The 26,567-nt window shown below is 49.8% G+C and overlaps 1 protein-coding gene across 1 annotated transcript; it reads right to left on the reverse strand.

The window, feature by feature from the left end:
• Positions 1 to 702: 702 nt before the first annotated feature.
• LOC147083060 (uncharacterized) lies at positions 703 to 6,426 on the reverse strand. The gene is made up of 2 exons (XM_085980303.1): positions 6,299 to 6,426; positions 703 to 2,544 (listed from the first exon to the last, which is right to left on the reverse strand). The coding sequence occupies exon 2, from the start codon at positions 2,405 to 2,407 to the stop codon at positions 1,472 to 1,474; it is 936 nt and encodes a 311-aa protein (XP_085836429.1). The 5' UTR covers positions 2,408 to 2,544; positions 6,299 to 6,426; the 3' UTR covers positions 703 to 1,471.
• Positions 6,427 to 26,567: the final 20,141 nt, after the last annotated feature.

A 26,567-nucleotide genomic window follows, 5' to 3' on the forward strand; every position in this document is an offset into this window, starting at 1 on the left:
CTGGCTGGAGAGTCTAGAACTAGGGGGCATAGTCTCAGGATAAGGGGTCGGCCATTTAAGACTGAGATGAGGAGGAATTTCTTCACTCAGAGGGTGGTGAATCTTTGGAATTCTCTGCCCCAGAGGGCTGTGAATGCTGAGTCTTTGAGTATATTCAAGGCTGAGATCGATAGATTGTTGGACTCTAGGGGAATCAAGGGATATGGAGATCGGGCGGGAAAGTGGAGTTGAGGTCGATGATCAGCCATGATCTTATTGAATGGCGGAGCAGGCTCGAGGGGCCGTATGGCCAACTCCTGCTCTTATTTCTTATGTTCTTATGGACTTTCAAAAGGCATTTGATAAAGTACCACACGAGAGACCTACTTGGAGAATAGAAGCACATGGTATTAAAGGGCTGATGGTAATTTGGGTATATAATTGGCCGAGGGATAGGAGACAGTGAGCAGTGCTGAGGGATGTTTTTCTGACTGGAGGGAAGTATGCAGTGGGTTCCCCCAGGGGTCGGGATTAGGACCATTGCTTTTCTTGTTATATATAACTGACCTGGACTTGGGTATAGGTGTACAAGTTTGAAGTTTACAGATGATACAAAACTTGGCAACGTAGTAAATAGTGAGCATAGTAGTAGCAGACTTCAGAAGGACAGAGACAGACTGTGAAATGAGCAGACACAAGGCAGATGAAATTAAATGAGGATAAGTGTGAAGTGATGCACTTTGGGAGAAACAACAGGGAGAGGCCGTATAATCTAAATGGGACTATTTTGAGGGGGTGCAAGAGCAGAGGGACCTGGGGGTCCATAATCACAAATCTTTGAAAGTGCCACGGCAAGTTGGTGAGGCGGTTCAGAAAGTGTATGGGATACTTGGCTTTGTAAATAGGGCCATTGAATACAAAAACAAGGAAGTTACACTAAACCTTTACAGATCACTAGTTAGGCCTCGGCTGGAGTATTGTGTACAGTTCTGGGCACCACACTTTAGGAAGGATGTCAAGGCCTTGGACAGAGGAGGTTGACCAGGATGGTACCAGGGATGAGGGACTTCAGTTATGTGGAGAGATTGGAGAAGCTGGGGTTGTTCTCCTTGGAGCAGAAGGTTAAGAGGAGACCTAATAGAGGTGTTCAAAATTACGAGGGGTTTTGATCGAGCATCATAGGAACAAACTGTTCACTCTGGCAAGTGGGTCGGTAACCAGAGGTCTCAGATTTAAAATAGTTGCAAAAAGAACTAGAGGGGAATGAGGAGAATTGTTTTCACACAGAGGGTTGTTAAGATCTGGAACGCACCATCTGAAAGGATGCTGGAATCAGGTTGCACAGGAACTTTCAAACAGTGATTGGACATGTCCTTGAAGAGGACTAGTTTGCAGAGTTCTGGGGATAAAGCTAGGGTTTGGGACTAAATTGGACAGCTCTTTCAAAGAGCCGGCACAGACAGGATGGGCCGAATCACCTCCTCCTGTGCTGTTAGATTCGATGATCAGTGTGAACACGCTGGTGTCTCTTAAGGCTCGTAGAGCTTTTAAAGCTCTTCCCACAGTCAGAACATTTAAAGGGTCTCTCGTCAGTGTGAACTCGCTGGTGTGCCAGCAGGTTGGATGACTGAGTGAATCCCTTCCCACACACGGAGCAGGTGAATGGTCTCTCTCCAGTGTGTAGGTGTTGGTGTCTCTTCAGCTCCCTGGAGCTTTTAAAGATCTTCCCACAGTCAGAACATTTAAAGGGTCTCTCATCAGTGTGAGCTCGCTGGTGTTGCTTCAGATCCCCGGAGCTTTTAAAGCTCTTCCCACAGTCAGAACATTTAAACGGCCTCTCATCAGTGTGAGCTCGCTGGTGTTGCTTCAGATACTGGGGGCTTTTAAAGCTCTTCCCACAGTTAGGACACTGAAATGGTCTCTCATCTTTGTGAACAAACTGGTGTTCCTTCAGTTCCCTGGCGCTTTTAAAGCTCTTCCCACAGTCAGAGCATTGACATGGTCTCTCATCAGTGTGAACAAGCTGGTGTGCCTTCAGTTCCCCGGGGCTTTTAAAGCTCTTCCCACAGTCAGAACACTGAAATGGTCTCTCATCAGTGTGAACAAGCTGGTGTTTCTTCAGATGCCCGGGGCTTTTAAAGCTCTTCCCACAGTCAGAACACTGAAATGGTCTCTCCCCAGTGTGAACTCGCTGGTGTATTTGCAGGTGGGATGAACAAACAAATCCCTTTCCACACACGGAGCAGGTGAACGGACTGTCCCTGGTGTGACTGCGCCGTTGAACTTCCAACAGACGGGGAACTGAATCCCTTCCCACCGTCCCCACCTTTACCCGGTTTCTCCCCGGTGTGATGGTGTATGTGTCGCGCCAGGTCAGGCGATCGGCTGAATCCGCGTCCACACACCGAACACGTGTGCGGTTTGTCATCGCTGCGATCGCTGCTTTCTCCTTCCATGTGCAAAGGCCGATGATATTCAGGTCCTGATGAATCCAGCGACTCTGTCAGATGTTGACATAATGTTTGGTCTGAGCTTCCCGCCTGTAACTGCTGCACTTCTAGAACCCTGTAAATTGAGATCAGAAAAGGATCAGAGGCAAACTGTTGTTTAATTTTCCCCTTTCTGAACCTAGGGGCAGTGAAGCTGATTTTCAGGCTCCAGCTGCTGCACAGGTTGTTTGAAAATATCAGCAGTAATGGCGGCTGCAATACCCACAAGCTGCAGAAAGCGCTCTGTTGACGCTGAGTCCCGCACATGTGCTCATGGCCCCCGCGCTCTCCCTCCTGCTCCATAATCGCCCGTCCCAATCGGTCCACAACGCGCATGATCAGCACAAAAAACCCCGCGGTTGGAACATCGGGCGCGCATGCGGAGCCGCAACATCTGGTACGCATGAGCGGCTCAGGTGGGGACGAGTCGATGTTTCGCCTCAGCCGCCAAGGAGGTGCGCATGTGCAGGACGACCCAACATTCCTCCTGTCAGCAGTCACTCCCTTGTTTCTTTAATAAAAACAGAAAATGCTGGAAATACTCAGCAGGTCAGGCAGCATCTGTGGAGAGAGAAACAGAGTTAACGTTTCAGGTCAATGACCTTTCGTCAGAACTGCTTGTTCTTTAGTGTCAGTCAGTGACTCAGTGGGTCACACTCTCGCCTCTGAGGCACAAAGTTGTGGGTTCAAGTCCCACTCCAGAAACTTGAACATTGAATGGCGGAGCAGGCTCGAGGGGCCAAATGGCCTACTCCTGCTCCTATCTTCTGTGTTTCTATGTAAGTTTAGGGACCCTCCATGTTGACTTTGTCCGATCCTGTCACTATTTTCCAAGTGCTCTGCTATTACATCCTTTAAAATGGACTCTAGCATTTTCCCCACTACCGATGTCAGGCTTACCGGTCTGTAATTCCCCATTTTCTCTCTCCCACCCTTTTTGAACAGTGGGGTAACATTAGCTACCCGCCAATCCATGGGTACTGTTCTAGAGTCTATCGAATTTTGGAAGATGACCAGCAATGCATCTACTATTTCTAGGGCCACTTCCTTAAGTACCCTAGGATGTAGATTATCAGGCCCTGGGGATTTATCAGCCTTCAATCCCATCAATTTCCCTAACACCATTTCCCTACAGATACTAATTTCATTCAGTTCCTCCCTTTCATTAGACCCGATGTTCCCCCGACATCTCTGGGATGTTATTTGTGTCCTCCTTTGTGAAGACAGAACCAAAATATGTATTTAAGACCAGGACCAGTGCAAGATAGATTAAGGCGATAATTAGTGCAACTAAATCAGGAGGTACAAGCACTAAATAAAGAAGTAAGGAACCAACAACAGATTAAAGATCTAGAAAGGCAGAATGCTGGACTTAAACCAGACGAGTTGCCCAGAATAGGTCAACAAGTAATGACGCAAGTTATCGGAAGAAAGGGAATGGGGCCCGTTGGATGGGGCCATGTACTGTATTAATGACAAGTGATACGTGTGTTTGTCTACAGGAACCGATGGGTATGCGATGGAAGCAATGGACCCAGGTGAAACCATTTAACACTAAAGACCCCCATTCTACCCTCTCCTCCAGGGGAAAGAGCTCGGAAGACGACCAGACCTCTGTTTAAATTACAGATAAACATGGATCCAGTCGACCCTTTATATCAGAGGGTCCGTCTCGGGGAGAAGAAGCTCTCCCGGTTTACCCTTACACCCGAGAACTCATTTTTAATGTGGAAACAAGTCACCCTCGGTTCCGCCTGAGAAAGAAGAAGATATAATTGGAGTAATACTTCTTTACTCCTGTACTCAAATCCTCTTGTAATGAAGGCCAGCATACCATTTGCCTTTTTAACTGCCTTTCATGACCACCGGACGTCCCAAAACACTTTACAGCCAATGAAGTACTTTAGAAGTGTAGTCACTGTTGTAATGTGGGAAACGTGGCAGCTAATTTGCGCACAGCAATCTCCCACAAACAGCAATGTGATAATGACCAGATAATCTGTTTTTTCATCATGTTGATTGAGGGATAAATATTGGGCTCAAAACACCGGGGATAACTTCTTCGAAATAGCACCACGGGATCTTTTCCACCCACCTGATGGGGCAAACGGGGGCCTCGGTTTAACGTCTCATCCGTAGGACAGCACCTCCGACAGTGCAGCGCTCCCTCAGTAATGCCCCTCCGACAGTGTGGCACTCCCTCAGTACTGCCCCCCCGACAGTGCGGCGCTCCCTCAGTACTGCCCCGCCGACAGTGCGGCGCTCCCTCAGTACTGCCCCTCCCACAGTGCGGCGCTCCCTCAGTACTGCCCCTCCCACAGTGCGGCGCTCCCTCAGTACTGCCCCTCTGACAGTGCGGCGCTCTCTCAGTACTGCCCCGCCGACAGTGCGGCGCTCCCTCAGTACTGCCCCTCCCACAGTGCGGCGCTCCCTCAGTACTGCCCCCCCGACAGTGCGGCGCTCCCTCAGTACTGCCCCTCTGACAGTGCGGCGCTCCCTCAGTACTGCCCCCCCGACAGTGCGGCGCTCCCTCAGTACTGCCCCGCCGACAGTGCGGCGCTCCCTCAGTACTGCCCCTCCCACAGTGCGGCGCTCCCTCAGTACTGCCCCCCCGACAGTGCGGCGCTCCCTCAGTACTGCCCCGCCTACACTGCAGCGCTCCCTCAGTAATGCCCCTCCCACAGTGTGGCACTCCCTCAGTACTGCCCCCCCGACAGTGCGGCGCTCCCTCAGTACTGCCCCGCCGACAGTGCGGCACTCCCTCAGTACTGCCCCTCCCACAGTGCGGCGCTCCCTCAGTACTGCCCCTCCCACAGTGCGGCGCTCCCTCAGTACTGCCCCTCCCACAGTGCGGCGCTCCCTCAGTACTGCCCCCCCGACAGTGCGGCGCTCCCTCAGTACTGCCCCGCCTACAGTGCGGCGCTCCCTAAGTACTGTCCCTCCGACAGTGTGGCGCTCCCTCAGTACTGCTCCTCCGACAGTGCGGCGCTCCCTCAGTACTGCCCCTCCGTCAGTGCGGCGCTCCCTCAGTACTGCCCCTCCGACAGTGCGGCGCTCCCTCAGTACTGCCCCTCCGTCAGTGCGGCGCTCCCTCAGTACTGCCCCTCCATCAGTGCGGCGCTCCCTCAGTACTGCGCCTCCCACAGTGCCTCGCTTTATATGCTCACGTCCCTGGAGCGGCCCCTTTTTTGCACAGTGACCAAGGCTGTCTGTAGGAAACAATTTTGCATTTGAAAGCAGCTTGTATTGTGAAGCTTGTGCCCCTTTGCCAGGCCCGCTGCCTGCGGCCCCTCTCCCAGATTCCAGCCCCAGCTCTGTGCTGACTGAGCTGCTCTCACCTGGGGACAGCGCGTCACAATCGGCCCCAGCGCACCTGAGCTGGAGAGGAGGCCCCGCCCCCTAGCCGCGCCGCCATTGGTTGGAGGAGCAGGCCGCCCAGTTCAGTCCTCCCAGCTCAGCCCTCTTCCTATTGGTCAGAACTCCCGTCAGTCATAGGCCCGGGCCGGCCTCCATCCACCTGATTGGGCCTCTTCCTCTGGTGACGTCACAATCAGGCCCCAGCCCACCAGTGCCAGGGAAGAAGGTCCCGCCCCCTTGCCGCGCCGCCATTGGTTGGAGGACCAGGCCGCCCAGTTCAGTCCTCCCAGCTCAGCCCTGTTCCTATTGGTCAGCGCTCCCGTCAGTCACAATCACTTTGTTCCGGCTTACTCCGCCACCGCGCGCGGTTCAATCGCTCCGTTCGGCGTCCGCGGAGGTCCCGCCCGCCCGACTCTCAGGTTTGTTTTTTCTCGTATTTTACTTTATAATCTCGTTCTCCGCTCCCACCTCACCTCGATTTAAATCGATTCCCCAACACTACTTTACCCCGGCCGCTGATTCCGCCGCTTCACCGGGCCCGGCCTTCCGTCTGCACCTCGGAGGCCCCGCGCAGGCGCACTGTCTGGGGAAGGGAGGGTGATTGACAGGTGACGATTGATAGAAGCGCCTGCCCGCGGTGTGATTGGTGCAGGGGAAGGCAAGTGGGCGTGTCCGGCCCCCGGGCCCACGTGGGGGGGTCAAAGGCTGGCTGAAGCGCATGCGCAGCCCGCCTCGCACCGTTGGGAAGCTTTTCAAATATTTTTTATTGCGAAACAAATTGAAAACACTCATTAATTCCCCCAACCTCCTCCCCTCTAAAGTGCGATTATTATTATTTTTGTTTTTCCTCACTTGTGTGGGGTGTCTTTTTTTTACCTTGCGGTGGCGTGCGCCGATCCAACCGACCCCTGGGCGTTGCGTGCTGGCGTCAGCGCGTAATCGGAGGGGGGGTTGATTGACGCGAGGCGCCCGCCAATCAGGAGCGCGGAAAACGCTGGGAGGACCGGGCGGGCTGACGGTCCTCCAACCAATGGCGGCGCGGGAGGGAGGGGGGCGGGACCTCGGTGGGCTGCAGGCCGCTTTCCTGCTTTCATTGTCTGCAGGAGCTGTTAAAGGGAAGGGGAGGAGGAGGGGGTGGAAAAAACCCAGCTTGTGAGTGTTTATTCCTTTGCATTACCTTTATTGCAAGGCTATTCATCAACTGCATTCATTTAAAAATAAGTGAACCTTTTCTCTTTTTGACTTTTATCCAGAACAAAGAGCCCTGGTGCTGTGAACATTTTGGTGGGCAGCCACTTTTAAAGGGACAAAGACCAGCATTCTTCCTCCTCTCTCTCTCTCTCTCTTGTGAGTATTTGTGGTGGGTGAGAGGGTGGGGGGTGAGTCAAAGGGGACTGCGGCCCCTTTTCAACAAAACAAATTGCTTGGCCATTTAAAGGGGAATGGGTGCCCCCCAGGTATTTAAAGGGGCAGTGCCTCTCTCTTTCTGTATCATGTAAGAGCAGGAAGGTTCTGCTTGAACTTTACAAAAACACCAGTTAGGGCACCGCGTGCAGTTCTGGCCGTCCCCATTGCAGGAAAGATGTGACTGCTCGAGACGGGAGATTTTCGAGGATGTTGCCAGGACTAGAGAATTTCAGCTACAAGGAAAGATTGAATACATAAAAGATAGGAGCGGGAGTAGGCCATTCGGCCCCTCGAGCCTGTTCCCCCATTCAATGGGATCATGGCTGATCATCCAAATTCAGTACCCTGTCCCTGCCTCCTCCCCATATCCCTTTAGCCTTAAGAACTATATAAGTACAGGAGTAAAGAAGTCTTACTCCAATTATATAGGGCCTTGGTGAGACCACACCTGGAGTACTGTGTACAATTTTGGTCTCCTTGCCTAAGGAAGGATATACTTGCCATAGAGGGAGTGCAATGAAGGTTCACGAGATTGATTCCTGGGATGGCGGGACTGTCGTATGAGAAGAGATGGAGTAAACTAGGCCTGTATTCTCTTGAATTCAGAAGAATGAGAGGGGATCTCATTGAAACTTATACAATTCTAACAGGACTAGACAGACTAGATGCAGGAAGGATGTTCCCGATGGCAGGGGAGTCCAGAACCAGGGGTCACAGTCTAAGGATAAGGGGTAAGCCATTTTGGACAGAAATGAGGAGGAATTTCTTCACCCAGAGAGTGGTGAACCTGTGGCATTCTCTACCACAGAAGGCAGTGGAGGCCAATTCATTAAATATATTCAAGAAGGAGTTAGATATATTTCTTAAGGCTAAAGGGATCTAGGGATATGGGGAGAAGGCAGGGACAGGGTACTGAGTTTGGATGATCAGCCATGATCTCATTGAATGGTGGAGCAGGCACGAGGGGCTGAATGGCCTACTCCTGCTCCTATCTTCTATGTTTCTATGTCTTAAAGGAGGATAGCGAGGTGGAGAGGTTCAGGGAGGGAATTACAGAGCTTAGGGCCGAGGCAACAGAAGACACGGCCACTGATGGTTGAGCGATTATAATCAGGAATGCTCAAGAGGGCAGAATTGGAGGAACGCAGATGTCTCAGGGGGGGGGCGTTGTTTTCTTTGGAACCGAGGAGGCTGAGGGGAGACCTGATTGAGGTGTATAAAATTCTGAGGGGCCTAGATAGGAAGGACCTATTTCCCTTGGCAGAGAGGTCCGCAATTAGGGGGCAAAGATTTAAAGTAATTGGTCGGAGGTTTGTTGAGGAGAAATGTTTTCACCCAGTGGGTGGTGGGGGTCTGGAACTCCCTGCCTGACAGGGTGGTAGAGGCAGAAACTCTCATCACATTTTAAAAAGTACTTGGATGTGCACTTGAAGCGCCGTAACCTACAAGGCCACGGACCAAGTGCTGGAAAGTGGGATTAGTGTGGATAGCACTTAATCGGCCGGCACAGACAAGATGGGCCAAATGGCCTCCTTCCGTGTCATTATTTTTCTGTGATTCTATCGCGGGGGGCGGGTGGTTGTGAGGCTGAAGGGAATAACTAAGATAGGGAGGGGCGAGGCCGTGGAGGGATTTGAAAACAAGGATGAGAATTTTGAAATCGAAGCATTGCTTAACCGGGAGCCAATGTAGGTCAGCGAGCACAGGGGTGATGGGTGAACGGGACTTGGCGTTGAGTTACGACACGGGTAGTTTTGGATCACCTCAAGTTTACATAGGGTAGAATGTGGGAGGCCAGCCAGGAGTGCGTTGGAATAGTCGAGTCTAGAGGTAACAAAGGCCCGGGTGAGGGTTTCAGCAGCGGATGAGCTGAGGCAATGGTGGAGACGGGCGATGTAACCAAGGTGGAAATAGGCGGTCTTTGTTATGCTGTGGATATGCGGTCGGAAGCTCATTTCAGGGTCAGAGATGACACCAAGGTTGTGAACAGTGTGGTTCACCCTCAGAGAGATGTTAGCAAGAGGGATTGAGTCAGTGGCTAGGGAACGGAGTTTGTGGCAGGGACTGAAAACAATTGCTTTAGTCTTCCCAATATTTAATTGGAGAAAGTTTCTGCTCACACAGAACTGGATTAGAGATCGTGGAGGGGTCGTGAGAAGTGGTGGTGAGGTAGAGCTGGGTGTCGTCAGCGTACATGTGGAAACTGATGCTGTGTTTTCAGATGATGTCACCAAGGGGCAGCATTTAGATGAGAAATAGGAGGGCCCAAGGATAGATCCTTGGGGGACACCAGAGGTAACGATGCAGGAGCGGGAAGAGAAACCGTTGCAGGTGATTCTGTGTCTACGATTAGATAGATAAGAATGGAACCAGGCGAGTGCAGTCCCACCCAGCTGGACGACGGTGGAGAGGCGTTGGGAGAAGGATGGAGTGGTCAACCGTGTCAAAGGCTGCACACAAGTCAGGAAGGACGAGGAGGGATAGTTTACCTTTGTCACAGTCACAAAGGATGTCATTTGATGAGACTTTGCTGAGACTTGATTTGACTTCAGGGCCAAGTCAGTGAGGTGGATTGGGCTGTTTCTGGCCCACTGGTTATTGTCGGCACGGCTAGACACCAGTGGGACCGGCTCTACCCTGTTTGTTCTTTGAGGCAAAATAAGCCAAAAAAAATTCCTGCTTCCCCCCTTACCCTTTCTACACTCCTTTTACAGGGTTTTAGAAGTGGAGCATTTACAGACAGGAAGCTCAAACCAAACATCACCTCAAGGTCTGAGGGTTAGACGATTCCTCAGGACCTGATTCAGTCGCTCCTCCAATCTGCTGGCACACCCGTGAGTTCACACTGGGGAGAGAACTTCTAAATGTACTGAAAGAGCTTCAAAATCTACAAATACCTGAAGCATCACCAGTGGCCACACACTGGGGGAAACCCGGGCCCCGTGTGTGGGAAGGGATTCACTCAGCCATCCGCTCCGATGATACACCAGCAAGTTCACACGAGGGAGGGACCTTTACCCTCCGTGCTGCTGAGACACCAGCTTGTCCACACCGAAGAGGGACTGTTGACCTGCTCCGTGTTTTTGAAGCAATTCTCTCATTCTGCCACCCTCCTGAGACACCAGCTTGTTCACAGTGATGAGAGACCGATTAAATGTTCTGACTGTGGGAAGAGATTTAAAAGGTCCCAGGATCTGAAGAGACACCAGCTGGAGACAGCAGGAGGGATTCTGTTCACCTGCTTCCTGTGTGGGAAGAGATTCACTCGGTCCTCAAATCTGCTGGCACACCAGCGAGTTCACACTGGGGAGAGGCCGGTGAAACATTCCGACTGTGGGAAAAGCTTTCAAATGTCCCAGGAGCTGAAGGGACACCAGCTGGAGAGAGCAGGAAAGACGCCGTTCACCTGCTCCGTGTGTGGGAAGGGACTCACTCGACCATCCCACCTGGTGAGACACCAGCAAGTTCACACTGGGGAGAGACCATTCACCTGCTCCGTGTGTGGGAAGGGATTCACTCAGTCATCCGACCTGTTGAGACACCAGCAAGTTCACACTGATGAGAGACCATTTAAATGTTCTGACTGTGGGAAGAGCTTTAAAACCTCTGGGGATCTGAACGGACACCAGCGAGTTCACTCCGATGAGAGACCGTTTACATGTTCTGTCTGTGGGATGAGCTTTAAACGCTCCAGGAATCTGAACGGACACCAGCGAGTTCACACTGGGGAGAGACCGTTCACCTGCTCCGTGTGTAGGAAGGGATTCACTCGGTCATCCCACCTACTGAGCCATCAACAAGTTCACACTGATGAGAAACCGTTCACCTGCTCCGTGTGTGGGAAAGGATTCACTCGGTCATCGGACCTACTGAGCCATCAACAAGTTCACACTGATGAGAAACTGTTCACCTGCTCCGTGTGTGGGAAAGGATTCACTCGGTCATCGGACCTACTGAGACACCAGCGAGTTCACACTGTTCTGTAGTGCAGGGCCCTGGAGACAGTTGGGGTGACATGAACGTGGAATGGATGAATGTTTTATAAATTCTTGGACTGCTGTTTAATCTTTAAGACTGTTGTGCTGATGATTTCCTTGATTTGACAGTTCATGGTGTTACATAGAATGTACAGCACAGAAACAGGCCATTCAGCCCAACTGGTCCATGCCAGTGTTTATGCTCCACACCCACCCTACTTCAATTAACCCGATCAACATCTCCTCCCATTCCTTTCTCCCTCATGTGGCTTCCCCATAAATCTATCTATGCTGTTCACCTCAACCACTCCCTGTGGTAGCAAGTTCCCCATTCTCACCATTCTTTTGGTAAAAAAGTTTCTCCTGAATTCACTCCTGTATTTATTAGTGACTATTTTAAGTTTGTGGCCTCATAAACATAGAAACATAGAAGATAGGAGCAGGAGTAGGCCATTCGGCCCCTCGGGCCTGCCCCGCCATTCAATGAGATCATGGCTGATCATCCAAATTCAGTACCCTGTCTCTGCCTTCTCCCCATATCCCTTTAGCCTTAAGAAATATATCTAACTCCTTCTTGAATATATTTAATGAATTGGCCTCCACTGCCTTCTGTGGTGGAGAATTCCACAGGTTCACCACTCTCTGGGTGAAGAAATTCCTCCTCATCTCTGTCCTAAATGGATTACCCGTTATCTTTAGACTGTGACCCCTGGTTCTGGACCCCCCGACCATCGGGAACATCCTTCCTGCATCCAGTCTGTCCAGTTCTGTTAGAATTTTATAAATTTCAATGAGATCCCCTCTCATTCTTCTAAACTCCAGCGAGTACAAGCCCAATCGTCACTCCTGCCATCCCAGGTATCAGTCTGGTGAATCTTCGCTGCACTCCCTCCATGGCAAGAACATCCTTCCTCAGATAAGGTGACCGAAACTGCACACAATACTCAAGGTGTGGTCTCACCAAGGCCCTGTACAACTGCAGCAATATAAATATGATGAGATTCTGTTAAGCTGACCAGTATTTTGTTGTACTTTGTCTTTTTCTGATGAATTAAACATTACTGAGCCCTTGTACGCGTGTTATGGGATGAAGTTTTTTTTTAATTCGTTCATGGGATGTGGGCATCGCTGGCAAGGCCAGCATTTATTGCCCACCCTAATTGCCCTTGAGAAGGTGGTGGTGAGCCACCTTCTTGAACCGCTGCTGTCCGTGTGGTGAAGGTACTCTCACAGCGCTGTCAGGGAGGGAGTTCCAGGACTTTGACCCAGCGCCGATGAAGGAATGGCAATATACTTCCAAGTTAGAATGGTGTTTGACTTGGAGTTGGTGGTCATAGAGTCATAGTGTTATACAGCACAGAAAGAGGCCCTTCGGCCCATCGTGTCTACACCGGCCATCAAGCCCTGTCTATTCTAATCCCATTTTCCAGCACTTTGCCTGTAGCCTTGTATGCTATGGCGGTTCAAGTGCTCATCTAAATGCTTCTTGAATGTTGAAACTAGAACTAGGGGGCATAGTCTTAGAATAAGGGGCTGCTCTTTCAAAACTGAGATGAGGAGGAACTACTTCACTCAGAGGGTGGTAGGTCCATGGAATATGCTGCCCCAAAAACCTGTAGAAGCTACATCATTACATAAATTTAAAACAGAAATAGACAGTTTCCTAGAAGTAAAGGGAATTAAGGGTTACGAGGAGCGGGCAGGAATTTGGACATGGCCCTGTGGGTAGCGGAGCGGGCCCAGGGGCCGTGTAGCCTGATCCTGCTCCTATTTCGTGTCTAATTCTGTTAGATTCAGGAGATGGTTCTGTGATAGTGGATTGGCGGTTAGGATCAGATCAGCCATGATCTTATTGAATGGCGGAGCAGGCTCGAGGGGCCGATTGGCCTACTCCTGCTCCTATTTCTTATGTTCTTATGTGAGGGTTCCTGCCTCTACCACCCTTTCAGGCAGTGAGTTCCAGATTCCAACCACACTCTGGGTGAAAAAGTTTTTCCTCAAATTCCCTCTAAACCTCCTGCCCCCTACCTTGAAACTATGCCCCCTGGTTATTGACCCCTCTATTAAGGGGAAAAGTTCCTTTCTATCTACCCTATCTATGCCCCTCATAATTTTGTACACCTCAATCAGGTCCCCCCTCAGCCTTCTCTGCTCCAAGGAAAACAACCCCAGCCTGTCCAGTCTCTCTTCATAGCTGAAGCGCTCCAGCCCAGGTAACATCCTGGTGAATCTCCTCTGCACCCTCTCCAATGCAATCACATCCCTCCTATAGTGTGGCGACCAGAACTGCACACAGTATTCCAGCAGTGGCCTAACTAGCGTTTTGTACAGCTCCATCATCACCTCCCTGCTCTTATATTCTATGCCTCGGCTAATGAAGGCAAGTATCCTATAAGCCTTTTTAACCACCTTTTCTGTCTGTCCTGCTGCCTTCAGGGATATGTGTATTCTATCAGGTGTTCCCATGCGCCTACTGTCCTTGTCCTTCCAGGTAGAAGAGGTTGTCGGTTTGGGAGGTGCTGCCGAAGAAGCCTTGGCGAGTTGCTGCTGTACATCTTGTAGATGGTACACACTGCAGCCACGGTGCACCGGTGGTGGAGGGAGTGAATGTTTAAGGTGGTGGATGGGATGCCAATCAAGCGGGCTGCTTTGTCTTGGGTGGTGTCGAGCTTCTTGAGTGTTGTTGGAGCTGCACTCATCCAGAAAAGTGGAGAGTATTCCATCACACTCCTGACTTGTGCCTTGTAGATGGTGGAAAGGCTTTGGGGAGTCAGGAGGTGAGACACTCGCCGCAGAATACCCAGCCTCTGACCTGCTCTTGTAACCACAATATTTATGTGGCTGGTCCAGTTAAGTTTCTGGTCAATGGTGACCCCCAGGATGTTGATGATGGGGGATTCGGTGATGGGAATGCCGTTGAATGTCAAGGGGCGGTGATTAGATGCTTGCTTGTCGGAGATAGTCATTGCCTGGCACTTGTGTAGTGCAAATGTTACCTGCCACATATCAGCCCAAGCCTGAATGTTGTCCAGGTCTTGTTGCATGCGGGCATGGACGGTTTCATTATCTGAGGAGTTGCAAATAGAATTGAATACTGTGCAGTCATCAGCGAACATTCCTACTTCTGACCTTATGTTGGAGGGAAGGTCATTGATGAAGCAGTTGAAGAGGGTTGGGCCGAGGACACTGCCCTGAGGAACTCCTGCAGCGATATCCTGGGGCTGTGATGATTGACCTCCAACCACCAAGATCATCTTCCTATGTGCTCGGTCTGACTCCAGCCAGTGGAGAGTTTCCCCCCAATTCATTAGCATTGAGGTAATAGTGAGAGTAATAGAAATATAGAAACATAGAAGATAGGAGCAGGAGTCGGTCATTCGGCCCCTCGAGCCTGCTCTGACATTTAATGAGATCATGGCTGATCATCCAAATTCAGAACCCCGTCCCTGCCTTTCCCCCATATCCCTTGATCACTTTAGCCTTAAGAAATATATCTAACTCCTTCTTGAATATATTTAATGAATTGGCCTCCACTGCCTTCTGTAGTAGAGAATTCCATAGGTTCACCACTCTCTGGGTGAAGAAATTCCTCCTCATCTCTGTCCTAAATGGCTTACCCCTAATCCTTAGACTGTGATCCCTGGTTCTGGACTCCCAGCCATCGGGAACATCCTTCCTGCATCTGGTCTGTCTAGTCCTGTTAGAATTTTATAAGTTTCAATGGGATCCCCTCTCATTCTTCTAAACTCCAGCAAGTATAAGCCCAATCGACCCAATCTCTCCCCATACGTCATTCCTGCCATCCCAGGTATCAGTCTGGTGAATCTTCGCTGCACTTCCTCCATGGCAAGAACATCCTTCCTCAGATAAGGTGACCAAAACTGCACACAATGCTCAAGGTGTGGTCTCACCAAGGCCCTGTACAACTGCAGCAAGACATCCCTGCTCCTGTACTCGAATCCTCTCACTACGAAGGCCAACATACCATTTGCCTTCTTAACCGCCTGCTGCACCTGCATGCTTACCTTCAGCGACTGGTGCACAAGGACACCCAGGTCTCGTTGCACTTCCCCTTCTCCCAATCTATTGCCATTCAGATAATAATCTGCCTTCCTGTTTTTGCCACCAAAGTGGATAACCTTGCATTTATCCACATTATACTGCATCTGCCATGCATCTGCCCAATCACCCAACCTGTCCAAATCATGCTGGAGATTCTCAGCATCCTCCTCACAGCACACACGCCCACCCAGCTTTGTGTCGTCTGCAAACTTGGAGATATTACATCTAGTTCCCTCGTCTAGATCATTAATATATATTGTGAATAGCTGGGGTCCAAGGACCGATCCCTGCGGTACCCCACTAGTCACTGCCTGCCACTCGGAAAAAGATCCGTTTATTCAAACTCTCCCCATATCCCTTGATCCCTTTAATCCCATGGTAGTTTTCTAAGGGCCAATGAATTTTGTCCCGGATTATTGTCTCTAAAAGTTTCCCCACCACCGACGTTAGTCTGACTGGCCTGTAGTTGCCGGGTTTATCCCTCTCCCCTATTTTAAACAGGGCTGTAACATTTGCAATCCTCCTGTCCTCTGGCACCACCCCCATGTCCAAGGAGGATTGGAAGATTGTGGCCGGAGCCTCCGCAATTTTCACCCCTACTTCCCTCAGTAACCAAGAACAAATCCCATCCGGACCGGGCGACTTTTCTACTTTGAGGATTGCCAACCTTTGAAGTCCCTCCTCTTTATCTATTTGTATCCTATCCAGTATCGCTCCGGCCTCCTCCTTTACTGCTACATTGGCAGCATCCTGTTCTCCAGTGAAGACAGATGCAAAGTTCCCATTTAGTCCCTCAGCCCAGCCCTCTGCCTCCAGAAGACAATCTCCCTTTAGGTCCCCAATCAGCCCCTCCCTTCCTTTGACTGCCCTTTTACTAGTTAAGTGTTTATAAAAGACTTTTGGGTTCCCTTTTATGTTCGCTGCTAATCTGTTCTCATACTCTCTCTTTGCCCCTCTTATTCCATTGTTTAGATCTCCTCTGTACTTTCTATATTCAGCATGATTCCCCACTGTATTATCAACCTTACATTTGTCATAAACCTCCTTTTTCTCTCTCATTTTAACCTCTATCTTTAGTCATCCAGGGAGCTCTAGCTTTGGATGCCCTTCCTTTCCCCCTCATAGGAATGTGTCTGCTCTGTACCTGATGGGCCTTCAATAACCACAAAACTAGAAGTTATAGACTTAAACAAGATGGCTTTTAATCACTAAGATCAGAGCTAACATCTCAACACGCTGACTGGTTCACAGGAATGAGTCATACAGATCCTGGGATCTTTATGTAAGAGAAGTCAGGGGCGGAGCCAAGAGCCAAGACCTGGAACCTCCCAGGTTAGTCTGGAAAGAGGAAGTGAAACTATACACAGTGGGGGAGGGTAATATACATGAGTGCAAAACGAATACAGGATCAAGACAAACAGATTTCATTACATTCACCCCTTCTATAGATTTAGTCCATCGGGGTGATGTTTCTTAAAAGTTGGTATAAGTGAGTCTGTCAGGAGGTTTTGCAGTTCTCAGTGATCGGCGCAAAGCGGGTTGGGGTGCCTCTAGGGGAGTGGATTCTGGTTCCTCCGCTGCCCGGGCCTCCGCAGTGTCTTCCAGGTTATCTGCAGTGTCCTCCAGGATAAAGTTGGGTATTGATACCTCTGGGCGTCCTGTCTCTTTGTAGTGTAGGACTTCATCGGGTAGTCTCCCATCATTCTCTCCGCTCCCCGAGGGAGCGAGGTCTTTTATGGAAACAGTGTCCTCTCGCCCGTCAGAGTATTCGATATAGGCGTACTGAGGGTTTGCATGGAGGAGCTGTACCTTTTCCACAAGGGGGTCCGTTTTATGGCCTCTCACGTGCTTCCGCAATAGTACTGTCCCCGGAGACGTCAGCCACGCGGGTAGAGATATGCCCGAGGTGGATTTCCGGGGGAAAACGAACATCTTTTCATGAGGGGTAGCGTTAGTGGCAGTACATAACAGAGACCTTATGGAGTGGAGCATGTCTGGGAGGACTTCCTGCCAGCGGGAGGTCGGAAGGCCTTTTGACTTTAAGGCTAACATGACAGCCTTCCAAACAGTAGCATTCTCCCTTTCCACTTGCCTATTACCCCAGGGGTTGTAGCTAGTGGTTCTGCTAGTGGCTATCCCCTTTGAGAGCAAGAACTGGCGCAGCTCGTCACTCATGAATGATATCCCCCTATCGCTGTGTAAGTAGTTCGGCATGCCAAACATGCAGAATAGATTACAGAGACACTTGATGACCGTGGCACTGGTCATGTCTGGGCAGGGAATGGCGAAGGGGAAGCGGGAATATTCATCAATGATATTGAGGAAGTATACGTTACGGTCGGCAGAGAGAAGGGGTCCCTTGAAGTCCAGACTTAGGCGCTCGAATGGCCGTGTGGCTTTGATAAGGTGTGCACGGTCAGACCTGTAGAAATGAGGCTTGCATTCCGCACAGATGCGGCAGGCTCTGGTCATTGCCCTGACCTCCTCGATGGAGTGGGGCAGATTGCGGGACTTTATAAAATGGTATAGTCGGGTGACCCCTGGGTGACAGAGGTCGTTGTGGAGACCCTGTAATTTGTCCGTATGAATGCTGGCACACATTCCCCGCGATAGGGCGTTTGGGGGTTCATTAAGGGCTCCCGGCCTGTACATAATATCATAGTCGAACGTGGATAGTTCGATCCTCCACCTGAGTATTTTGTCATTCTTGATTTTCCCCCTTTGTTATTAAACATGAAAGCCACCGACCGCTGGTCGGTGAGCAGGGTGAAACGTTTGCCGGCTAGGTAGTGTCTCCAGTGCCACACTGCCTCCACTATAGCCTGTGCCTCCTTCTCGACAGAAGAGTGCCTGATTTCAGGTCCCTGAAGGGTTCGGGAGAAGAAGGCCACAGGTCTCCCAGCCTGATTGAGGGTCGCAGCTAAGGCAAAGTCTGACGCATCACTTTCGACTTGAAAGGGAATGCATTCGTCCACTGCACACACTGCAGCCCTTTCAATGTCCTGTTTAATACTGGTGAAAGCCTCCCGAGCTTCAGCTGATAGTGGGAAGGACGTCGATTTAATGAGGGGTCGGGCCTTATCAGAGAAATTGGGCACCCATTGGGCATAATACAAAAAAAATCCCAGGCATCTTTTTAAAGCTTTGGGATTGTGTGGCAGGGGCAGTTCCTTTAGGGGGCGTAATCAGTCAGGGTCCGGTCCAATTACCCCATCTTCCACCACACAGCCGAGGATACAGAGACGGGTTGTGTTGAAGACACATTTGTCTTCGTTGTAGGTTAGATTCAGCTTTAGGGCAGTTTTAAAAAATCTCGCAAGATTTAGATCATGGTCTTGCTGGTTGTGCCCGCAGATAGTGACATTGTCCAGATAGGGGTAGGTAGTTTATTCTCATCAACCATGCGGCCCATCTCACGTTGGAAGACCGAGACCCCATTTGTTACTCCGAAGGGCACTCTGAGAAAATGGTAGAGGCGTCTGTTCACCTCGAAGGCGGTGTATGGGCGGTCCTCCGTTCTAACGGGGAGCTGGTGATACGCGGATTTGAGGTCGATAGTCGAGAAGACTCGGTATTGCGCAATCTGGTTGACCATTTCTGATATGCGGGGTAAAGGGTAGGCGTCCAGCTGGGTATAAATATTAACAGTCTGGCTGTAGTCAATTACCATCCGTTTCTTTTCGCTATTTTTAACTATGACTACTTGGGCACGCCATGGGCTGGTACTGCATTCAATAATGCCTTCCCGCAGGAGTCTGTCCACTTCCGCCTTGATAAAGTGTCTGTCTTCCAGACTGTACCATCTACTTTTGGTCGCTATGGGCCTACAGTTCGGAGCGAGATTAGCGAATAAAGAGGGCGGGCTGATTTTTAAGGTTGATAGGCCACAGACTGTGAGTGGCGGCTGGGACCCGCCATATGCTAGCGTGACACTTTCGTGGTGGCACTGGAAGTCCAGGCCCAAGATTACATTAACACAGAGTTCTGGCATCACGAGGAGTTTAAAATCCTTGTAGTCCGTGCCTTTTACAGTCAGTGTTACCACACAGTAGCCCAAAATGTCCGAAGTGTGGGGCTTAGCAGCCATAGCAATTCTGCTCCGTGTAGGGGTTACCGTTAATGAGTGCCACCGTACCAGGCTAGGGTGGATAAAACTCTTGGTACTCCCACAGTCAATTAAACATTTCGTTAAATTCCCGTTTACCTGTATGTCCATGATGGATTTTGTCAATGGGTGTGGCCTGGATTGATCCATCATGATCGAAGCCACTGTTGGGCCCTGGGCGGCCGTTGAGTTGGGAAAAGATGGCGGATCCCAAGATGGCGGCACGCACGAGGCGGTGACGATGTTGGAAAACGGATTCCCCCTGCAGACTTTGCTAAAATGCCCCTTTTTCTTACATTTGAAGCATGTAGCGTCCTTCGCTGGGCATCGTTGTCCGGGGTGCTTGGCCTGGCCGCAGAAGTAGCATTTCGGGCCTCGAGACATTGCCGCTGTAGTAGGACTCCTGGGTGAACTTCTGTGTGGGGACTCCGGTGGCGTAGAGCTGGTCTGAGACCTGGATGGGGAAGATGGCTGATTCCAAGATGGCGGCCCCCTCGGCGCGCACGAGGCGGTGAGGGCCGCATGGCCGGAAGAATAAGAGTCAGAGTTTTTCTGGGCCACGTCCAGCGATCACGCAGTGGCCACTGCCTTTTTTAAGTTCAGGACCTCCTTCTCCAGCAGTCTCTGCCGGATATAATTCGATTTGAGGCCCGTGATGAAGGAATCGCGGACCAATTCATCAGAGTACGCGTTGGCCGTCACGGCCTTGCAGTTACAGTCCCGGACCAGGTCCTTTAGGCCCTGTAAGAAATCGTCCATTGATTCCTCTGGTCGCTGCCTGCGTGTAGCCAGCAGATGTCTGGCGTACACTTCGTTTACCGGCCTCTGGTATTGGGCCTTCAGGATAGTGATGGCCTCCGTGTAAGAGGTGGCATCCCGGATGAACGAATAAATCCGATGACTTACGCGAGTAGTCAGTAGACTCAGTTTATCTACCTCGCTAGCGGATGAGGCCCCCGCGAAGAGTTCGAAGCATTTGAGCCAGTGTCCAAATTGATTTGATGCTTCAGCAGAATGTGGAGCCAAGTCCAGACGCTCTGGTTTTAGGAGTCGATCCATCCTAGTATTCTTTAGTGATTAAAATTGATGGGCCTTCAATAACCACAAAACTAGAAGTTATAGACTTAAACAAGTTGGCTTTTAATCACTAAGATCAGAGCTAACATCTCAACACGCCGACTGGTTCACAGGAATGAGTCATACAAATCCTGGGATCTTTATGTAAGAGAAGTCAGGGGCGGAGCCAAGAGCCAAGACCTGGAACCTCCCAGGTTAGTCGGGAAAGAGGAAGTGAAACTATACACAGTGGGGGAGGGTAATATACATGAGTGCAAAACGAATACAGGATCAAGACGAACAGATTTCATTACAGTACCCGAACCAGCTCCTCTTTGAAGGCCTCCCATTGTTCATTTTCTGTTTTGCCTCCCAATTTTTGACTCCAATCCACCTGGGCCAGATCCCTTTTCCTCTCACTGCAGTTAAAATATTTTTACGCTTGATTGTTCCTTGTCCTTTTCTATAACTATTTTAAACCTGATGATATTATGATCACTGTTCCCCTAAATACACTCCCACTGAAACACGCTCCACGCGCCCCACTTCATTCCCCAGAACTAGACCCAGCACTGCTTCCTTCCTCCTTTGGCTGGAAACACACTGATCCAGAAAGTTCTCTTGTACACATTTCAGGGATTCCTCCCCAATTTGCCCTTTACACTGTTACTATCTATATTCACATAATTGAAGTCCCCCATTATCACTACTCTTGGAGACCGATAAATCCCCAGGGCCTGATAATCTATATCCTAGGGTACTTAAGGAAGTGGCCCTAGAAATAGTAGATGCTTTGCTAATCATCTTCCAACATTCGATGGAATCTGGAACAGTTCCAATGGATTGGAGGGTAGCTAATGTAACCCCACTATTCAAAAAAGGTGGTTGAGAGAAAATGGGGAATTACAGACCTGTAAGCCTGACATCGGTCGTGGGAAAAATGCTAGTGTCCATTATAAAAGATGTAATAGCAGAACACTTGGAAAACAGTGACAGGATCAGACAAAGTCAACATGGATTTACAAAAGGTAAATCGTGCTTGACTAATCTACTGGAATTTTTTGAGGATGTAACTGGTAAAATAGATAAGGGAGAACCAGTGGATGTGGTGTATTTGGACTTTCAGAAGGTTTTTGATAAGGTCCCGCATAAGGGATTAGCGTGTAAAGTTAAGGCACGTGGGATTGGGGGCAAGGTATTGACTTGGATAGAGAACTGGTTGGCAGACAGAAGCAAAGATTTGGAATAAACGGGTCTTTTTCCGAGTGGCAGGCAGTGACTAGTGGGGTACCGCAGGGATGGGTCCTTGGACCCCAGCTATTCACAATATATATTAATGATCCAGACAAGGGAACTAGATGTAATATCTCCAAATTTGCAGACGACACAAAGCTGGGTGGGCGTGTGTGTTGTGAGAAGGATGCCGAGAAACTCCAGTATGATTTGGACAGGTTGGGTGATTGGGCAAAAGCATGGCAGATGCAATATAACGTGGATAAATGTGAGGTTATCCACTTTGGTGGCAAAAACAGGAAGGCAGATTATTATCTGAATGGCAATAGATTGGGAGAAGGGGAAGTGCAACGAGACCTGGGTGTCCTTGTGCACCAGTCGCTGAAGGTAAGCATGCAGGTGCAGCAGGCGGTTAAGAAGGGAAATGGTATGTTGGCCTTCGTAGCGAGAGGGTTCGAGTACAGGAACAAGGATGTCTTGCTGCAGTTGTACAGGGCCTTGGTGAGACCACATCTTGAGTATTGTGTGCAGTTTTGGTCACCTTATCTGAGGAAGGATGTTCTTGCCATGGAAGGAATTCAGCGAAGATTCACCAGGCTGATACCTGGGATGGCAGGAATGACGTATGAGGAGAGATTGGGACGATTGGGCTTGTACTCGCTGGAGTTTGGAAGAATGAGAGGGGATCTTATTGAAACTTATAAAATTCTGACAGGACTGGACAGACTAGATGCAGGAAGGATGTTCCTGATGGTCGGGGAGTCCAGAAACAGGGGTCACAGTCTAAGGATAAGGGGTAGGCCATTTAGGACAGAAATGAGGAGGAATTTCTTCACCCAGAGAGTCGTGAACCTGTGGAATTCTCTGCCACAGAAGGCAGTAGAGGCCAATTCATTAAATATATTCAAGAAGGAGTTGGATATATTTCTTAAGGCTAAAGGGATCAAGGGGTATGGGGAGAAAGCAGGGACCGGGTACTGAATTTGGATGATCAGCCATGATCGCATTGAATGGCGGAGCAGGCTCGAGGGGCCGAATGGCCTACTCCTGCTCCTATCTTCTATGTTTCTATGTTCTTGCATCTTTCTGTAATTTGCCTGCAAATCTGCTCCTCTATCTCCTCCCCACTATTTGGTGGCCTGTAGTAAACACCCAGCAGTGTAATCGCTCCTCTATCTCCTCCCCACTATTTGGTGGCCTGTAGTAAACACCCAGCAGTGTAATCGCTCCTCCATTGTTCCTGAATTCAAACCAATCTTTGCTCCCTCGAATACATCACCCTCTCCAGCGCTGTAACAGTTTAGTTCATCAATACTGCCACCCCTTCTCTTTTTCATTCTCTATCTTTCCTGAATACCTAGTAGCGAGGAATATTAAGATCCCAATCCTCCCCTTCTTTGAGTCTGGTCTCTGTTATTGCCCCTATATCAGAGTCCCCTGTGGCACCTTGTGCCTGCAGCTCACCAACCTTATTTACCAGGCTATGTACATTTACACACATGCACTCCAAACACATCTTAGTCTGCCTTGCTTTTGCCCAGTCTGATTCCTCCTATTTCTGAACTTTTCTTTACTCTGGTGCTATTTCTCTCTCTTATATATATTATATCTATGACAGCTAGTTCTGGTCCCCCCCGACAAGTAGAAACATTTTCTCCACGTCTACTCTATCAAACCCTTTCATAATCTAATGACCTCTATCTGGTCACCCCTCAGCCTTCTCTTTTCCAGAGAAATGAGCCCCCAGCCTGTTCAGCCTTTCCTGATCGGTATATCCTCCCAGTTCTGGTGTCATTCTTGTGAATCTTTTTTGCACGTACTACTGATGTCAGGCTAACTGGCCCAGGGGTCCTTGTTTTCTCTCACCCTCCTTTCTTGAACGCCGGGGTTACATTTGATACCTTCCGATCCCCAGGGACCATTCTAGAATCTAAGGAATTCTGGAAGATCATAACCAAGACTCGAGGAGTTATTGATAAACTCCTGGAGTCTGTAATATGGGATAAAGTTAATTACAAACTCGCAGAACAAGGAGAATTGCTGTCCCTTTAACCAGCACAAATCCCTGTGTGGAGGAGAGGGGGAGATACAGTCTGTCCCAGGAACTGTCCCACAACAGAATGAGAGATCCTGTCCCTTTGATTCATGAATTTAAAAAGTCTGTATTGCAATCTGAGCCCGTGTGTTGTGAGCCAAAGTGCCTTGTGTCCAATGAGGGGAATAAAGGCCCACAGCCTCCCCTGGCCCCGGGCCCTGAACAAGGGACTGGAGAAACTCGCTGCCCTGCGGATCAGACAATCAGCCGGCGCAAGTCCCGCTCCTCAGGCTCCCCGATTAGCCGCAGGCTCGCTCCTCCAGCCCCGCCCCACTTGCTCCCTATTGGTCGGTAGCTCCCGTCAATCAGGCCCTGGGCCACGTGTCACTGGAGCGCGCTCCGCCAAACTGAAGAAGCTCTGCTCGGGGCCCGGATCCGCGGACTCTCAGGTTTGGATTCCCCTTAATTCTCTCCCCTCCTCTGATCTCAATCGGATCTGGGGGAAAACTCACTTTCCCTCACTGATTGCGGCTCTTCACCAACACCAACTTTACAAAGAAAGCCCCGCGCAGCAGCCTGGAGCTCAGGGGCCCAGCGCGCAGGCGCGGGGTAGGATGATTGACAGGGGCCCAGGGTGTGTGATTAGCATGCGCGGTGCAGGCTGGGCGCCTGTGGAGCAGGAGAGGGCGGGGCCATGGGGCGCATGCGCAGGGTCAGCCACAACTCAGCGCGGTGGCCGGAGCGCTTTCTGGAGCACGGGGGCTTGTGGGGATTGCAGCCACCATTACTGTTGATTCTTTCAACCAACCTGTGCAGCAACAGGGGCCTGAAAATCAGCTTCTCCATCTCCGCTGTGTCTGTTCTGACGATGCCACCTTCCATACTAGTGCTTCCGCCATGTCTATAATAGCAAAATACTGCAGATGCTGGAAATCTGAAATAACGACAGAAAATGCTGGAAATACTCAGCAGGCCAGGCAGCAAACGTGGAGAGAGAAACAGAGTTAACGTTTCAGGTCTGTGACCCTTCATCAGAACTGGAAAAAGCTGGAGATGTAACAGATATTAAGCAGGTGCAGAGACAGGGAGGGGGGGAGGTTAGGAGGGGAGGAAGAAATAGAAAGAACATCCTGTACTTTTGTAAGAGGCAGGAAAGATAAAATGTTGCAAATGGGAGTGGCAAAAATCATACTGCATGAAAAATGGGGGCAGGGATAATTACAGCCTGCCGGACTCAACATCACGTTCAACAATTTCAGATAATTATCCCTGCCCCCATTTTTCATGCAGTATGATTTTTGCCACTCTCATTTGCAACATTTTATCTTTCCTGCCTCTTACAAAAGTACAGGATATTCTTTCTACTCCTTCCTCTCCTCCTAAACCCCCCCCCCCCCCCATGTCACTGCACCTGCTTAATATCTGTTACATCTCCAGCTTTTTCCAGTTCTGATGAAGGGTCCCAGACCTGAAACGTTAACTCTGTTTCTCTCTCCACGGATGCTGCCTGGCCTGCTGAGTATTTCCAGCATTTTCTGTTGCCCTCCTGTTCCGTTCTGGGCCCCGCCCCTCAGGAAGGATACACTGGCCTTGGAGGGACGCAGCACAGATTCACCAGAATGATACCGGAGCTGATAGGGTTAAATTACGAGGACAGGTTGCCCAGACTGGGCTGGTATTCCCTCGAGTATAGGAGATTAAGGGGTGATCTAGTTGTGGTGTTTAGGATGACTAAAGGACTTGATAGGGTCGAGAGAAACTATTTCCTCTGGTGGAGCTGCGGGGAGTCCAGAACAAGGGGGCACAACCTTAAAATTAGAGCTAAGCCCTTCAGGGGTGATGTCAAGAAGCACTTCTTCACACACAGGGTAGTGGAAATCTGGATCACACTCCCACAAAAAGCTGTTGAGGCTGGGGGGTCAACTGAAAATATCAAAATGGAGAATGATAGAATTTGTTGGTTATGGGTATTAAGGATTACGGAACCAAGGTGGGTAGATGGAGTGAGATACGGATTAGCCGTGATCTGATTGAATGGCGGAATAGGCTCGAAGGGCAGAGTGGCCTCGTCCTGTTCCGAGGTTCCTTCCCCACCCTGTGCAGATTGTGAATCTCCATCACCTGTTGTAGAGGTGAGTAAAGGGGATTTAGTCCATCTGTGACCAGACCATAACCACAAGCCCGTCTGGGTATCACACCTATACGGTCCGTGAGGTTATTATTAGATTCACACCCAGACGTTGTGCCTTTACTCGTCGACCTATTCTATGTGATAAAATGAACAGTCCACCGGCGCACTGGAGGCCTTCCACGACCGGTGGGTACCGGAGGGACTGGCGTGCATCATCACCACCGAAAATAGAATTTTAATTTCATTTGTTAAGTTCCCTTTGAACTTTTTTTTGTTATGTTACAGGTTTTATTGGTTGTGCCCCTTTAAAAAGGGGGCACATGGTTGACTTTTAATAGGCAATTGCCTGTGATAAGGGAAAAAAAATAACATGAACAGTCAAATCAACAGACTCATCAGCACAACAGTTAGAAAGATTAAACAATAGTACAGGAATTTATAAAACATTCATCCATTCCACGTTCATGTCACCCCAGCTGTCTGCAGGGCCATGCACTGCAGAACAGTGTGAACTTGCTGGTGTCTCAGCAGGTGATTGGAGTATTTAAAGCTCTTCCCACAGTCAGAACATGTAAACGCTCTCTCATCAGTGTGAACAAGCTGGTGTCTCAGCAGTTTATTGGAGTATTTAAAGCTCTTCCCACAGTCAGAACATGTAAAGGGTCTCTCATCAGTGTGAACTCGCTGGTGTATCAGCAAGTTAGATCAATCAGTGAATCCCTTTCCACACACAGAG

Source organism: Somniosus microcephalus, unplaced genomic scaffold, assembly GCF_052327205.1.
Source record: "Somniosus microcephalus isolate GS21.2 unplaced genomic scaffold, FLI_Smic_1.0 scaffold108, whole genome shotgun sequence".
Classification (NCBI taxonomy): domain Eukaryota; kingdom Metazoa; phylum Chordata; class Chondrichthyes; order Squaliformes; family Somniosidae; genus Somniosus; species Somniosus microcephalus.

Coding starts and splice junctions, on each gene's coding strand:
- LOC147083060 (XM_085980303.1), bottom strand. CDS start 2,407: ATGACAAACCGCACACGTGTTCGGTGTGTGGACGCGGATTCAGCCGAT.